Source organism: Protomyctophum parallelum (assembly GCF_964188405.1).
Source record: "Protomyctophum parallelum genome assembly, chromosome: 1".
In the NCBI taxonomy this organism is placed as follows: domain Eukaryota; kingdom Metazoa; phylum Chordata; class Actinopteri; order Myctophiformes; family Myctophidae; genus Protomyctophum; species Protomyctophum parallelum.
The window spans coordinates 43,029,495-43,046,945 of NC_139697.1; the positions used below are offsets into that span (position 1 = coordinate 43,029,495).

Sequence of the window (17,451 nt, forward strand, 5' to 3'; positions counted from 1 at the left end):
AAAGCGATTTCCCGACATTTCCTTTTCAATTGATACCGTTTCATAGGGACGGCCTACACAAACGTTCTATATACCAAATGAAAGCCTGCATTTCATAGTTTACATAGTATATAACCTTTTTTTAAATGAGCAAGAAATGAGTGACACAGACGGCTAGCTAACTAGGCTAGCTAGCTTCTAGCCTGTTGTTTGTTGGTGAAAGACTCCAAGTTGGGAAGTGTATTTCAGCGAGTAGCTATACGTGGTTTTGTTTATTTACTCCAAGCTGGGAAGTGTATTTCAGCGAGTAGCAGCGAGGGTTATACTTTACAGAAAATAAACAAAACCACGTATAGCTACTCGCTGAAATACACTTCCCAGCTTGGAGTCTTTCACCAACAAACAACAGGCTAGAAGCTAGCTAGCCTAGTTAGCTAGCCGTCTGTGTCGTGTGTTAAAGAGCAAAGAGCCAAGATCATACGTCTTATACGTTCTTTTAATCATAACTCGCTCATTTCTAATGTGAGTCTATAAATGTAACATGGTGGTCCGTGGCTCAAATACTTAATGAATAATGGACCTCGACTAGATGGAAAAACAATTGTGTTTGTTTTGGTAAGAAGGAAAAACACTCGGTCATCGACAGGCCCGTTGTTTATAAACCTTCAACAGTAACCATTCGGTCGTACAAACATCATATATAAACATCATAACAAGTAACTTCAAGTGATAGACGTTTGAACACAAAAACAACAACAGCGTTAAGTATTAAATAACATTTAATCACTTACTTGCTCCGAAGACGGACCCGGAAGATGGTGACGTGGCACTTCCAAACAAACACTGACCAAGCCGACCTCCACGCGTCTCTTCCGTATTTGAGGACGGCGGCACTTCCTTCCGGTGTGAGGCCACGCCCGCGAGATTTAACAGCGAATTTATTGTAGTCATATTGTAGTCCTTCTACGTTACATCCGGGTCCCTTGGTCCCATCCGCTTCTCATTGAGCACCGAAGTCCTGACGTAACTGGCTCATCCCGACCATTCCCCTGGTCTACTATAAGCGTTGTGGTCCAAAAATAAACAAGCTGTCTCGGCGTTATTGTCAGGGAGGTGTCTCTGTATCGTTTGCAACAGTCAGTCACTCATTGATTGATTGATTGATTGAAATATTTATTAACAGTTTGTAGAATTTACAGTACATTTTAAGCACAAACTCAATACAAAGACTGTCAACTGTGAGTGGACGACCCAATTAAGCATTACACTTGTAAATGCTCATATGATACGGTCTGCTTCTAGCGAAAATCGAACTAATTCAGCAGCAGTAACATTAGCGTTTTCTCTCAGTCAGTTGATTCTTCATATCCATATGAGTGAAGCGGCCGGGGTGACATGTTTATTGTTCAAACACAGTTGTTATAATGAGGCTTTCAATGCAACTAAACAAATACATGAACCTGGGGACTGACGCCCTCTACTGAAAGTGACGTCAGACTTCGGTGCTCTATTGTAAATGCAAAATAGCTACGCGTGAATCTTTTTTTTTTTTACAATAACGTTATTTGTCAGAAAGGAAGCCATTGAGGGTTAAAATGGGTCTTAATGCTTCCAACTCATATAACTGTCACCAACAACACTTTTAATGATATTACATGAAGCAGACAGCCCTGTGATGAAACCTTTAGCATTACACTGTGGTTAATACGTTTTTATTCACAATGGAATGTTATTGTACTCTTAATATATCATGGTGTAGCACAGCACAGTAGATTCATATTTCAATCGATCTGGGATGTTAAAATTGTGCAAAACTCTGTTCAATGAATGGCCTCTTCTGCTACATTAAAAATTACTAAACATTAAACGTTACTTATACCTGTTATTGAGACTCCTATAGAGCATGTTGACATGGATAGCTTGGTTAGTAGTATCTCTGTTAGTTAATGCAGTTTGATTGATTAAATTAATAGCCTATTTTATTAGACAAAAATGTAGAACAGTAGTGTCATATAGAGTGGAAAATGCCATTTGGTTTAATGTCACAGAATGCAGTGCCACGTAGAGCAGATAGAGGCAGATCTGCAAGTTCAGTGTCTTGAATGAGATGTGCTGTGAGTTTGCATATCTGCTATTGTCCAGCATAGGACCGTTGCACAGTGAAGTATAAACAAGGCTTTAGGATTTATAAGTCGTTTTTAGAATATAATAGAATATTCACTCCAGTGAATAGCATTTATCCATTTAGATAACTTTTTGATGTTATTTAATTACTTATTTTTACACAGAAACATAATGTGTGTCTTTACAATAACTGTAATGTAATAATAATACTAATAATGTAATGTAATAATTATTCATTAAATAACCTTATTTTATTCTGAAGGCAACCGGATGTCTTAAATTAGCTAGCTCTCAGACAGGAAGTTCTAAATTAGCTCAAAAGACGGAGCCGTGACTGTGGTGGTGTGCAATTCTGATCGGATCAAAGTGTAGCGCCACCCTCATGTCGGAGTGGGACTGCTAAAACGGTTTCTTTCGTAATTATTGCAAATTTTACATCGACTATTCGACGTGCCCCGATTTAGACTCTCGTAGACGTATTTATCGATTCTGAGTTTCTGACGTCATCATAATCTATAAATACCGTCTTAGGTTAGTGCCCACCTATCCCTCGGAATGCCGTGGCCCGTCCCCTGTATACTTGTTTCCATTGTGGTCCTGCTGTGTTCAATTATCCCTTTTTAATTATTTTCTGTAGGCCTATATATTTACCTATCTATTTTAATATCCATTTGGAAAGTAAATATACCGGTAGTTATATAATAATAATAATAATTATATATAAATACATGAATTGAATGGAATCGATTTAGGACCACAAAGAAAGTCCCCAGAACGTTTTTGTGAGCTTTTTTCCCTTTTTAACCCTGTAGTGACCTAGTGTTACTGTACTTCTATGCTGTTAATACATACACCTTTTTAACTAATAAAGTATTCAATCAATCAATCAATCAAAGTAAGTCTTCGTCATCTTTATATTAGATCCGTGTTCATCCTAAGTGAAATACCACTTTACCACAGCGGGGGAACCACTGATCTCTAGCATCCAACCGGGGCCGGAAGTAGTAACAAGTAGTAGAAGGTAGAAGAAGAAGAAGAAGGACGAGAACCAAAACAATAGAAGAGTAGTCAGAAGCATCGGCGTGCTCGTGCAGCAGTAGCTCAGCAGTGCGTTGTTATTTAAGAAAGAATAAAAAAACACAACCTCCTCCTGGCCGATGAAGATGTCTGAGAACGTGTCGCCCTCCTCTGCGGACAAGGAGCAGAATCCCTCCGCGTCCGCAACCTCCTCCAGTAGGAACAGCATTTCTCTGCCCATCTCCAGAGTGAGGCTGATCATGAAGAGCTCTCCTGATGTGTCCAACATCAACCAGGAGGCTCTTTTCCTCACCACCAAGGCCACGGTATGTATGTATGGCTGGCTGGCTGGCCGCTGGATATAGATTAGCCTTGGTACTCTAGGGTCATGGTGCCCTCACTGCTGGTCCACTGGACCAGGGTTATAGATATAGACCTGTCAGCGAGATCTACGACGAAAGCAGATCTACAAGGCCACGCGTTGCTGCGGTGCGCCGCGTAGATCTGCTATCGTCGCCGTGCGACGGAGATACAGTAGCAAGCCACAATGCCATCTGTTCTGTTCCTAAAGTTGCAATAAGCTCAGCCCATTCACGAAACAGAAAAGTCCTATCTGATTGTATTAAAACGATGATAAACAAACCTATAGCCTACCCAATCTTTCAGCTGAATTATTATTGTCTCTGTCAAGACTTGACAGATTTTGAGAAACGTTCGGTCAGTAATCACTAAGTAATCTCATGTTTGTGTTTTAAAGCAGTTTGTAAAAGGCTGGTGTACGCAGGTCGTTGGAGTGATGTAGAAATTACTGCAAAGTATGGCTGCACTGAGTTTAGTTTATTGACAGAATTGAGAAAGTCATAATAACTCTGTCATAAAACAACCGTGGGTCTGACCGACGCAAGGCAGGGCTCTGTGACTGCACTCCCTGTGGTGTTGTGGAACGTGTGTGTTGAATTTGAAGTCGTTGGGGCCACACACACATTATTTTATTTATATATATATATATATATATATATATATATATATATATATAAGACAAAAAGGGACTCCTGCACATCCAAAAAGACCCGTAGGAGGTGCAAGTCTAGTTAGCAGGCATAGACATCAAAAAAGAGAAAAACGCGTTTCGCTGTGAGCTTCGTCAGGTGCTATACAGAGGTGTGAAGGTTTTTCTCTTTTTTGATATATATATATATATATATATATATATATATATATATATATATATATATATATATATATATGTGTGTAATGGAGCTTGCACAAAAACAAATTGCATCCACTTCTTTACACCTGTTAACCTGTGATGCGACAATGAAGTTGATTCTGATTGTCGTCATCGTGGTTGTTTTAACAGGAGCTGTTTGTTCAGCATCTGGCTCTGGCCTCCTTTAACAATGGCTCAGGCAAAGACAAAAACACTCTGGCCTACTGTGACCTGGCTGCTTCTGCTGAGGAGAACGACACCTTCCAGTTCCTCACAGGTAACGTTCAGCCCTGCTCTGCTTTGTGCAAAGAAAAAGAAGAAAATACACTATGTCGCTACTTGGACCTCATGCCACCTGGGCAAAGATACAGATAGGACTGTCAGGATTACAAATGTTGTCTGAGGGAGGAAATATATTTCAGTAACAATGCAGGCTGTCCCAGCCCTCTTAAACCCCATATGTTGTTGAGCAGGGCTCTATATTTGTGGCTTTTCTGTTTTTGCTCTACATTACATATCTTTGCTGGAAATTGCTAGCCTCGCAAGCCAGCCTTCATCTGCCTCTGCAATGCATATTGAACCCATGTAGATTTAGTCTGGCCCCTCTCAATTGTCGGAGGACTTCACAGCCGAAATGGTGACGAGCCAACCAGATTTGTCTGGAACCAAGCTATAACCAACCCGGGCCCAGTATACAAATATGGGGCGGGACATTGCAGAAAAAAATCTAATACTGAGAGGGACGAGACTAATATCCACGCAGTGATATTAGTCTAGTTAGGCTATTAGGCTACGCAAGACTAGGAAATTGCCGATCTACGTTACGAGGCATTGAATACGGATGCTGGGGTTTAAGTGGTTAATCAAATGTTTTTCAAATGTTTTAATTTATTTGGCTCCGTTATGTTTTATGAACAACTGCTTAATTTCATTGCACTTTCTTCATTTGAATTTACAGACATCCTCCCGCAGAAGATCTTGGCCAGAGATTACCTGAAGACCTTGGAGCACATGCAGGAGGAGGACACAGACATCTGAAAGCACGCCGGCCATGATTCCGTCACTAAAAATGTCACATGGGTGCGTGCATGTACCGGAGCAAACGGTGACAAGTGGAAGAGACTCAGGATAGGACAGGTGGCGTTCTAGACTGCACAGAATTGAACGTGATGTAAACGGCAGGACTCTACCAAGGACAGACTTTCTCCTGAAGCGGCCTACATAAACTGGGTCAGTTTATGCTTTGAGCGACTCTAGAAAGTACAAATTATGAAGTGCATTTCCTTTTTTATATACATGCATTGCTGTTGTAAAATGAAGAACATCTCTAAAAGAAATGTACAAAAAAAAAAGAAAAGCACTGAAATCTTCCAATACATTTTAGAATAGCAGATCTACAAGCTTCCACTGTGCCGCTGCTCTGTGACATGTTGTGAACTTGTAGATTATGCTATATTAATGGGGCTAAAGTGGTTAATTCATATTTTACTTGTTCCAGTCAAAGTACAATATTTCTGTTTGAGATGTAGTGGAATGAAATGGATGTGCTTAAAGACAAACACTAAAACTTACTTAAGTACAGTAGGCTATTCAAGTAAATGTACTTAGTTACTGTCCACCACTCATTCAGTGTTTTGAGCATCCATACTTGTCTGCGGCTCACCGACGGCGTCGCCACAAAATGGTAGCTTAGGCTATTTTACCTTCCCAACCAGTCAACATTTCATGAAGTCGTCTGACCGTTCATTCTGTTACAGAGATATGTGACACATTCTGTCATCGTTGGCGTCACTTTGATCGTGTGACGCGTCATTTGACATAAATCGACCTATAGATAGCACCAAGAGGTTCAAAGAAACACCACTGCATTCATTTGGCATAGTGACATCTAGCTCTTCCACATTTGGAACGTAACTGGGAATATCGAATATCACAATATTATTTTGGCCAAATACCTCTAGCAATATAACAATATTCTGCGGATGATTATTGGTACTTTCAGTGGCTAAAGGCAAATACTAGAACAGCTGGAACAATCATGTAAGTTGTGGAAATTAAATTACATCGCTTTATGCAGCCTTAAAGGAAATGATAACACCCATGTCATATCACAAATTTGAGAGATAATAGTTTACCAAAGAAAATAAATTAGTGTAGGCTACAGTACTGTTATTTTTTCTAGTAAAGCATGTTTTTATTTTATTTTAGGTGTTTATGCCTGAAGCATTAGGATATCTACTATCTCTAGTGTGTTTTACATGCCTGGCTTGGTTTTATTTTGAAGCAATATGGCTTGTTGGTCTCAACTAATATTCATTATATCCTGGAAAATTGGCATGCTGCGATAGAAGCCATTGCTTGCATAAATAATTAATTATAACAGGTTTGAAATCTTTGACATTTCCAACAATGCCTACTATCATTGATGTCTATGGTAGGCACGTTTCAGAACTGTCCTCTGAGACACACAGTGTAGACAGAAATGTTGCCATTTTATAGTGAGCATTTGTGAGGAGAGGAGTGATTAGGCTACATGAAGATAAGGGTGACAATGGGTGAAGTGGTCCTTCACGGAAGGTAGGGACTATTTTCCTGTGCTATCATTCGATGTCATGGACCAACATGATCCATTCCACACAGATGAAGCAGCAATACCTCGGGTCTTTTACTGCTTTCAGTTTAGCGTGTTTTGGGCATTTTTCAAAATGTCAGAAACAAAAATGAATAAAAACCCAGGTCTGACATCACTGTGTAAGCCAAGGTCAGCCTTCTGCAGACTTATCATGTTTTTACCCTGCTGTAGTTTTTTAACAAGATCTGTAAAACAAACTATAGAACGTGGCTAGGGTTTCATGATCCCTGGTGAAAGTGGTTACGCTGTTCTTTTGCTTGTTTTGGTTTTTACTTTTGAAAACCTTGTCTTTAAACCCATGCGGTCATTAATGTTTTACCTTGATCATGCTCACAATCTGTGAAATTAACAGGATCTTTCTTTGCTTATGCTATTCTTAGTTCTAAATTGCCGTTTGTTGAAGCCTAGCATTTCTGTGTTTTAGTTGACAGTACAGTACCATTTAAATATTATTTTGTAGTATCTTTAACTACTCGAGTTACTGTGAGTACCTGCACTGTGTTGGAAGATGCAAACAACCACTGTTCTGAACAGATGTGAATATTTGTAGTGTAAACAAACAAGTCTGGCTGTTTCACAATAAAGACTCAAAACCATGCTATACTGTAGTTTACCTATTTTACACCACAAGCGTCTTGTCTTACAGGAAGACTTTGACTTTGAAGGACTGATGCTTCATCATGATGCTGTTAAAGGAGGTGTATGTGATATCGTTTTCTCTTGTTGAAATCATGTGTTAAATATCTTAGGTTGAAATCATTGCTAGAGTGTTTGTCCAGTAACCAAGGCTTTCCCATAACCCGTCTCCAGCTCATTATTAAACGGAAAATACTTTTTAAGGTTGTGAACTTGGAAGTGATAAAAACCTAAACAAATAAATAAGCAGAGTAGCAGACACATTTTAAACATAATTATGTATAGGGTTGTCTGTTGAAAATGTATTGTTAGTTTATTAAAGAGCTGTAGAGACAGGGAGACCTGCTACTGAACAAACACTATAGCAATTACTATCACAATATAGAGGTTTAAACATTTTAAAACTACACATTTTAACAATACAAAATCACCTGCAGCTCCTTTAGCAAGTGCAGAGTTTTGCTTAACACACCAAAAACATGAATATCATGGTTCAAACCTGGGACATCCCGCATGGGAGACATTTGTACCACTCAAATTAGAAATTCCAACTAATTCCAACAGGTAGGCCTACTGTCATGGCTGGGGTGATACAGTATTGCACTTATATGCTTGAGGCAGTACTACTTATCAACCAGCAAATGGTCTAGTTATAATATTAACATACTCAAGTCTACCAAACAAATTGGTTAAAATAATGTGTATTTTAAAAATGGGTTCTGGGTTGCAGCTTGAATGAGTATGCTTTTAATGTCCTGAGCATGCATGTATTTGCTAAACTAAACTGCTTTAGATAATGTTTGCTAATAATCACCATATTGACTAGAATACACAAGTTGGCACTAGAGCAGTGGCTTTCAAGTAGTTTCCACCAGTACCACATGTGGGACAAGTGCCAGTGTGCTTTGGGATTTTGTGATAACCTCACTAACAAGCAATATACAACTACACAGAATGTTTTTGCGAACACTCATTTCTCAGGTTTAAATTTGTATTTATTTAATTAGTTTTTAGCTAAAATAGCCGATATACAACGCCCACAACGTGTTAGCAATAAATACAGAGGGATGTCATTGAGATTGGACTGTGTCTTGCTTGCTCTTTGAAACACTGGGAAGAAAAAAATGCTGCCTGCTTCCTAGAGAGTCAACAGCACGTTGTCAGTGAGGCAGTAGTTTTTGCAGTCGATGTTGCATGGTCAATAAAGACTTCTCCAGGCTGGAGAACTGCTTCTCTAGTAGCTTGAACATGTACTCCCTGTGATCCATAGCGTCCCTTGTGCTGGCAATCTGCTCCTTCATGCTAGAAGACGTGGAAGAAACATAAAACCATCAATACAATGCTACCGTTAATGGAATTCATGGGTTTCATTTTAACCGATTATGAATAAATAATTGATCATAAATTAATAATAACTTGACGTGTGGCACCGGCCTACTCGGGTACAATGCAAGTTGTGAATGCATTCCCCAGCTGGTTATGCAATACCTGTTGTACTCCTCCGTTTGTCTGTGTTTCCTTTTATGCCCATAAACAGGCAATGGAGATCTCTGCATCACTGCACTCATCTCCCTCACGTCGTCAGGTTTGAAGTGCATTCATTGTAAGATAATGGGTTCATAATCTATCCCTATTTTGGGCATGTCATTACTGTATATGTGTAGAAGGAGGGAGGCCTGCACACTGCCACTTGCTGGTTCAAGGGCTTTTATTTAGATGAATAAACGACCTTCCTCAGGCTTGCAAGCCCGAGGAACACTTCGGTCGGAAAATATCTACAAACGTGAGCTTATCGATCTGCTATTTTCATATAGCAGGTGTACAGTATAGGGCTAAAGTGGTTGAACTGATTTTGATGCTATGTTGATTTATTTAGCTAAGGTAGTGCAAATCAAATCTACAATCAATCTACAAATTCAACAACATCACAAGTTCAACTATAATTACATTACATATCACATATACTTGCATTATAAATATAAAACCAATGAAAAGTATTAACACTATCTTGTGACTAAATAATACTACATCAGATCTATTCCATTGGAACACATGGTTCTTTTTTCTATTGAAAAAAAAAGTGCGACGGTTTTGAATAGAAAAGTAGCCTATCACCCGACACTAACTATATTGACAACATGTCCATCAAATCAACAGAAACATCAGATTACTTCAGTCCCAGAAAAGTGATGCATTCAAATGCATCTCATTATTATAGTTTTGAAATGTTCACCATATATACTCAGTATAGGCTACATTGTACAATTTAGTTTATTTTTTCAGTTGTTATAGTTTTACTGTAGGAATTGACTACTTGTTTGACTGGGTATTTCCCACAGGACAGATGCAAACTTTGTTTGCATGCTGCCAGTATGCTTCAGCTGTTTTTGCATGGTTCACTGTAAAATCCTCAGTGTAAATTTAAGCGGCAACTAGGACACCCGAAGCGGATAAATGCTTAATCGGGCCAAGCCACGTCTTTCCATTGGCTTTGTATGTAAATACGCTGCATACAAAAAATATTTCCCCCACTATTGTGAACACAACTTGTGAGTTCAGACTGTCTGTTTTTATTCTGTTTTATTTGATTTAGATTGAGTTTTTCTTCCTTTTTTCTGTTTACGTCTCCCCCTTCACAAGTCTTTTAGTCAGCTTTTTACATACGTACGGATAAGGGTGTCGAGGACAAGGTGTGTGGGTGAGAATTTGTGTGGCTGATAACTGTTTCTCAACCTCAGGTTCTGAAACTCAGAGACCATATGGAACAAAATGAACCTGTAAGGTCCATTTGGTTCCCTTTGCATGCTCTCAGAATTTAATAAGCACTGTGATCCAGTAGGAGGACCACTGACCCCCATTTGACGTTTTTGTCTTGCTCTGGAACCACAATCTACACTTCAAAATCTGATTTTAACTTGGGGTCCCCGGAGCCGACGTTGAGACGGCGCCTCCTCAGAGCATGCCGAACCCTTTGGCGTAGGTGATGGCTTTCAGCAGTCTCTCCCTCAGCTTCTCCTTGCTGCAGTACTCGGGCAGCAGCAGCACGTTGTAGCAGGTGTGAGACGTAGGCAGCCTGTCCGCGTCGGGACCGTTCTTGGCAAGGGTCATCTTGAGCTTGCCCAGGCCACCCACAGGTGCTCGGTCCGTGCCCGTGGTGAACTGCAGAAACAGTCGCTTCTGCTCCTCGTCGAACGAGTGCAACGTCTCCCAGAACTCCCTGATGACCCGAGAGTCTCTGCTGTAACCGCCGTCGTATAACGTTGTTTCTTCAAGCGCGTGGAAGTCCAGGTTCCTGCTCCCGCAAATGAGCTGCTCGATCTCCTCGGGCCTGAACAAGTACTTGAGCGCCGACTCGTTGGTCACCATGTGAAAGCCTTTCCTGAAGGCGTCAAACTGCTTCTCAATGCTCTTGTTCAGGATGTAGTCCGCATACTGGTCAACAAACTCCTTCCTGTTTTCATTTGTGACCGGGATCTTGTCTCCGCTTTCCTTTAAATCGTGCGTGTGCACGTTCCCAAACAGGTCCTTCTGGGTGATCTGGAAGGTGATCATCATGTCGTCCTCGACGCTCCCCTTGTACTCCAACATCTCCTTGAGGCTCTGGTACAGAACCGGGCTGGAGTTGGCGAGGTCGCTGAAAGTGCCCTTCTTGCCCATGAGTTTCCTGTAGACCACCATGGGGAAGTGTACGTCCAGGATGCAGCTGTTGTAGATGGCTAGGCCCAGCACGATGCCGATAAGCGTGAACTGGCCCTCGTTCTCAAACGACCACGGGTTGAACCAGAACAGACTGGTGCTCTCGTCGTGCGTGAACATACCAATGTCTGGGTTGAAGATTTCCTCCACCACCAGCTGAAAGAACTCTTTGGACACGCCTCCTTCGTCGACGCCTTGCTCTCCCGCAAACTCCACATACAGCTGTTTCTTCAGGGCGGCGGGCTTCCGCGTGGTGATCCTCTCCAGCGTGACCAGGGCGTCGTTGATGATGTGGTCCCTGCGTATCTTGAGCCTCAGGTATGGGTCAAAGTGCTGGTGGCCCTGCACTATGCTGTTGTACGCGCTGGCACGCCGCTCGCTGTGCATGCTGATGCGGTTGTCGTAGTAGAGGCCCTGGTTCTTGGTGACGGCGCTGAGGATGAACGGGCACGTCATGAAGGAGAACTTGTGCGCCTTCTCCACCCTGAAGAAGGTGTAGTCCTCTCTCATCTCCAGCACCTCATTGAGGGGCTCATTGACGAACTCCTCGAAGGGCACGAGTGGGTGCCGGCAGTCGATGGCGCTCACACCCAGCTCCGCCTCCAGTGGGTCTATGCTGGTCACCCTCTTGTTGCGACGTTCCTCTCCTGGGAGCTGCAGTGTCATCTCGTTGTGGCCCCTGTCCAGCTCGCCACCCAGCATGTTTGCGTAATACACCACCTTCAAGCACTTGGTGGCCGCTACCACGCCGTCGTCGTGGTTCACCAGCTGATGTTTGCTGAAGTCGTTGCTGATCACCTTCCAGGTGATGAGGTGCTGGAAGGTCTCTGTCATGCTGCGGATGCGTGCCGCACCATGGCGCGACCACACGCGCGCCAGCTTGGCGAGGGCGGCCGGCGGCAGCCTGCTCATGGCCTTGCAGAACTGCTGTAGGGCGCTGCTCTCCAGGTACTCAGGGCTGTGCAGGTTGCTGTTCTCCATCACGATGACGAACAGGTTCAGGTAGTCGGGCACGCGCCAGTACACTTTGTGGTACGCCAGGTCGTACTCCACGTTGGGCGACAGGGACACCAGCGCGTTGAGGAAAGCCGCCTCCACTTTCTCGTTTGACAACACGCGCCCGTAGACCCGCCGCACCGCTTCGATGTCGACTGACACCTCGTCTGGCCCCAGCGTCTGTACGCCATCGCCCACAGAGCTCTCGCTGAGCTGCAACAGGGCAGAGGTTGACGAGGCCTCCTTGGCCATAGCGGAGCAGGCGGGCGCCTCCTTCTCACCCTCATCTTCGTCCTTACCCTGCAGAGACTGCAGCTGCGCCTTGGTGTGGGGCTTGGACCTGCGGAAACTCTGCACCAGGCTCTCCGCACTGGAAAACACCCGGCCGATGACCCGGATCAGAGGGGCGTAGTCCCCGTTTTCGCGACACATGTCCAAGAGCTCATACACCTTCTCCTCCGTCAGGTAGGTCACCTCTTTAACATCAGTCTTTATAGAGCACACATCCTTGCCATGGTTTATTTCCTGGCCCATGCCACATGCCGAGTTGTTTTGGCCGCTGCTCTTTAGGCAGGTAGAGGTGATGGACGGGTGGGCGTCACAGAGCTTGGCATTTGTCTTGTAGAGCTCCAGAGCCTTGGCCGCCGCGGTGTTGTTGCCCATGTGGCAGAAGTCCGTCGACGAGGCACACCAGGAGTTGGAGCACGAGCCATTTCCGCAACCCTTGGTTAACTGGCGGTAATATCGCTCTATCAGGTGCTTGGCCGCTGCGCGCTTCGTTTGGTTCGCTGCTGGGTTTCCTACCCGGGGCTCCTCGTATTCCCTGTGGTGTCCGCGTGCCGGGGTTGTGTCAGCCTGTGGTGCCGGGGCGGTGCTGGTCTGTGGTGGCAATGCACACTCGCAGTCCTCCTTCTCATCGGGATTCATTATGCGAGACTTTTATCTGTATGTCCCTCGCAGCTGTCGTGTTATTCTGTCCTTCTGGTTATGAACGCAGGAATCCCTCCACAGTCCCAGTTGCAAACCGGAGTAAAATGCAGGACTTGTTCTGATTCTAAAGACACAAAACGTCTATCAAACTTCATTCAAGGCCATTTTTACTGCATGCTCATCCCTCCGCTTTCTGCTGTGTAAAGGCATGTGTGTTATGCCTTTTGAGGTATTTAACTTTAATCCTTGTCCAAATTTGGAGTCCTACGTCATAGATATGCCATAGACCATGACGTCATAATTATAGAGTCGGGGTCCTTTAGGACTTTAACTATTCCGGTTTATTCCGGTTCCTTAACAATTCCCCTGATCTGATCCCTTATCAGTTCCCTTTAACAATTCCTATATATTCCTACAGTAGTGTATACACTACCTCACTGGTTCTCAAAGTGAGGTCCAGGGACGCTCTGGGTAACTCTGACAGTGTACAAATGGAACCAAATGGACCCTTACAGGTCTGTAACTCTAAGACCCTTACGGGTCCATTTGGTTCCATTTGTACACTCTCAGAGTTACTTATGGTGGTCCTTAAACTTCCTCTGGTGAATTTCCTCCGGTTCCAGATCCCAACCCTAATCATAATAGACAAACATTCTGTGAAAATTCTGAAAGTAGCCAATCTACAAACTAACAGTAACAAGCTATAGCATTGATAGGCGAGGGAAAGGGGAGGGGTCCGGGGGCTGTGCAGAGAGCACTGAGGGGGCAGGGGCTCAAACCCCAGAAAAGGGCACATTTTGTGTACCGGTGCATAGCGTGCATCGGTTTTGGGGGCTGGTCTTTTTGTGGGGTCCGTCCCTTGTGCTATTTCATGTCATTGGACAGTAAAATAAGCAATACGTTCTCATTAGTCTGAAACTAAAACTGACTGATGGGAGCCAGCACATTAAAGGAGCATTCAGTGATTTGGAAAAAAAACCCGGTCTGCCCCGGTAACAAGATATGCACATGCACACGCTCTACAGTGGGAGGACACGCTACAGGCCAACAGCACGTGCACCAAGGCCCGCCCCGCTCCCTCCTGATTGGAGGAAGGCCCCCTCTATCCTGAAACTAGGGTTTTTTTTACCCCTGCGGTTCACTGGGGATAGGGAGGAACTAATTATATGGTCAGCACACTATAGTATAGGGAGGATTACGATATTTTAAACAATTTTATTTTAATGCTTTATCACACACCACACACAAGCCCTTATTGGCCCCCACATAAACCCTTATTGGCCCCCAACATAAGCCGTTATTGGTCACCCACATAAGCTCTTATATATTGGCCCCCCACATAAGCTCTTATATATTGGCCCCCCACATAAGCTCTTATATATTGGCCCCCCACATAAGCTCTTATATATTGGCCCCCCACATAAGCTCTTATATATTGGCCCCCCACATAAGCCCTTATTTGCCTCCCACATAAACCCTTATTGGCCCCCCACATAAGCCCTTATTGGCCCCCCACATAAGCCCTTATTGCCCCCCCACATAAACCCTTATTGGCCCCCCACATAAGCCCTTATTGCCCCCCCACATAAACCCTTATTGGCCCCCCACATAAGCCCTTATTGCCCCCCCACATAAGTCCTTATTGGCCTCCCACATAAACCCTTATTGGCCCCCCACATAAGCCCTTATTGGCCTCCCACATAAACCCTTATTGGCCCCCCACATAAGCCCTTATTGGCCCCCCACATAAGCCCTTATTGCCCCCCCACATAAGCTCTTATTGGCCCCCCACATAAGCCCTTATTGGCCCCCCACATAAGCTCTTATTGGCCCCCCACATAAGCCCTTATTGGCCCCCCACATAAGCTCTTATTGGCCCCCCACATAAGCCCTTATTGGCCCCCCACATAAGCCCTTATTGGCCCCCCACATAAGCTCTTATTGGCCCCCCACATAAGCCCTTATTGGCCCCCCACATAAGCTCTTATTGGCCCCCCACATAAACCCTTATTGGCCCCCACATAAACCCTTATTGGCCCCCCACATAAGCTCTTATTGGCCCCCCACATAAGCCCTTATTGGCCTCCCAAATAAACCCTTATTGGCCCCTCACATAAACCCTTATTGGCCCCCCACATAAGCCCTTACTGGCCCCCCACACAAGCCACACATTGGCCCCCCACATGTTCTTATGTAGACAAAACAAATAACCCCCCCTGCACGTGCCTGCCGAGTATAGCCCAGACCACCCTGAGACACCAGTCAACAAAGTACAAAGGGTTTAAGTGGTTACAAAAATATATTTTATATTCATGTAACTTTAGTTTTATATAATAGGGCTGCAATTACTCTTGTGATCAACCCTGGTCATACCCAGGTGTAACAGAAACAGATGGCTCAGCTGTGTCTGGAAAGATTTTTTTTTTTTACCGTGCATGACAGTCCACACAACACACCGATTTAGGATTCAACATTCACTACAATTAAAGTCAGGGGTGGAAACTAAGTAACCAAGTATGTTTACTCAAGTCCTGTAAGTAGGCTATAAGCACAATTATTCTGTGCTTTTACTTTAGTTACACTATTTCCATTTTTACTTCATACATTTCCACTACAGTAGTAACAGTAGCCTTACACACTGCACTACACCTCATCACAATAGCTAAAGTATAAAATATGGTTAAAGTCCGTGAAAGTTTGAATGGGTTAAGTAAAAAGAAATCAGAAAACGTTTTTTCCACCGCTGCGTAAAAGTAATTTGGTTCCCAGCAGAAGGCAGAAACCCCAAACTGACCTTGGATCAGTGTATTTGGTGAGAAGTGGACCAGTTTTCCTCTAGAAAACACAGTGGGATAGGTTCACAGCAGACGCCAATGAAGTTGACATCACGGGTGAGGAATTTTAACAACGCCGATCCCCCCCAAAAAAACATGCCGTTTCTGTCCAGTGGAAACCTTCTAGGGGGGGGGGGGGGGAAGCGGTTGAATATGGAGATACAAGGTTTATTCCTGACAGCATGCTGCTGGATGGAAACGGTTACTTTTCACACACACACACACACACACACACACACACACACACACACACACACGCACACAAAACATGTGTTCCAACAGATCCAATGTAGTCATTATTTAGTCACAAGCTCGTTAATGCTTGTCTATATTTATAATAAAAAAAACCAAAGGCGCCACAATGTCTAAAATATTTCAAACGCAGCAGAAATAGCAGATCTAAACATGACCTTGGGAGCTTTTAAATTGACTATTTCAGCTCCTTTTGTATCATGTCATGCAACACGCATTGTCAACTCACTCACACACACACACACACACACACACACACACACACACACACACACACACACACACACACACACACACACACACACACACACACACACACACTCTTTCTGTATGTCTCTCTCTCTCTCTGTGTCCTACCTAGAGAAGGTCCTCTGCTCCTGTCCCTCTCTCCTCTTCTCCTGCAGAGAGATGAAGACCTTGTTGACGGTGTCCACGGTCTCCTGTACACTGCGGTGGTCCGACAACACCCCCCGCACCTCCTCCCTGGCCTGCTGCTGGTACGACGCTCCCCCCTCCTCCACCCCACTGGAGGTGGGCACAAGTTACAGTATAGTTAGTGTAAGTTACAATGGGTTTGTATAGGAAGGGGGCGGGGCACATAAAATGAATATCAAATATCTAAATATTGAATCGAGCAACTTAAAAACTGTCTGGGGTGTTCACATGAGCCTGAGTAGATGATGAAATGAAATATCCCTTTAAGCACTTAAACCCCAGCATCCGTATTGTGAGGAAAGCTTTAGCAGAAACGGAAGAAAAAATACACTAGTATAGAGCCCTGAGGGACTCCGGTCAACCACATGTAGGGTTTAAGTGGTTCTATAACCTGGAGGTGGACACTGCCTGCAGGGCGGCTCGGTTCTGGAGAACCAGCAGACGTGACCTCTGGAACTCCTCGGGTCCGGCCGCGCTGTCCCAGCACACCGAGGAGGAGGGGGCCGCGGCGGGCAGCCAGAAGCGCTCCGTGCAGTTGGCCGGCTCTCCTGGGGTCTCCATTATGAAGGGGGGTCCATCGGCCGGGAAGCTGCTGCTGTGGAGAAGGTCTTGGAACAGGAAGGAACCGGAGCCCCACTCCCCGCCGCCGTCGGCCAGGTCGGGCTCACCCAGAGGCGGGGGTCCCGTAGCCCCCCTGGCGCCCGCTCCCA

General features: G+C 44.3%; 3 protein-coding genes across 3 annotated transcripts in view; 1 reads left to right on the forward strand and 2 right to left on the reverse strand.

Annotated features, from left to right (window-relative positions):
• The first annotated feature begins 3,152 nt into the window (after positions 1 to 3,152).
• On the forward strand, positions 3,153 to 8,139 carry chrac1 (chromatin accessibility complex subunit 1). The gene is made up of 3 exons (XM_083771692.1): positions 3,153 to 3,446; positions 4,481 to 4,607; positions 5,289 to 8,139. Exons 1-3 carry the CDS (start codon positions 3,261 to 3,263, stop codon positions 5,366 to 5,368), a joined length of 393 nt encoding a protein of 130 aa, XP_083627818.1. The 5' UTR covers positions 3,153 to 3,260; the 3' UTR covers positions 5,369 to 8,139.
• Positions 8,140 to 8,571: 432 nt separating this feature from the next.
• The window catches only part of LOC310863382 (uncharacterized protein), an 11,370-nt gene continuing 2,490 nt past the window's right edge, over positions 8,572 to 17,451 (reverse strand). Inside the window, exons 2-4 of the mRNA XM_083771681.1 lie at positions 17,133 to 17,451; positions 16,664 to 16,831; positions 8,572 to 8,900 (exon numbers count right to left, since the gene is read on the reverse strand). The exon at positions 17,133 to 17,451 is cut by the window's right edge and continues 94 nt beyond it. Coding sequence (XP_083627807.1) covers positions 8,759 to 8,900; positions 16,664 to 16,831; positions 17,133 to 17,451 — 629 coding nt within the window. The 3' untranslated portion in view covers positions 8,572 to 8,758. The remainder of the gene's footprint in view (positions 8,901 to 16,663; positions 16,832 to 17,132) is intronic.
• LOC310856561 (ubiquitin-protein ligase E3A-like) lies at positions 10,055 to 13,693 on the reverse strand. Its single transcript, XM_083762031.1, has one exon. The coding sequence runs from the start codon at positions 13,215 to 13,217 to the stop codon at positions 10,551 to 10,553; it is 2,667 nt and encodes an 888-aa protein (XP_083618157.1). The 5' UTR covers positions 13,218 to 13,693; the 3' UTR covers positions 10,055 to 10,550.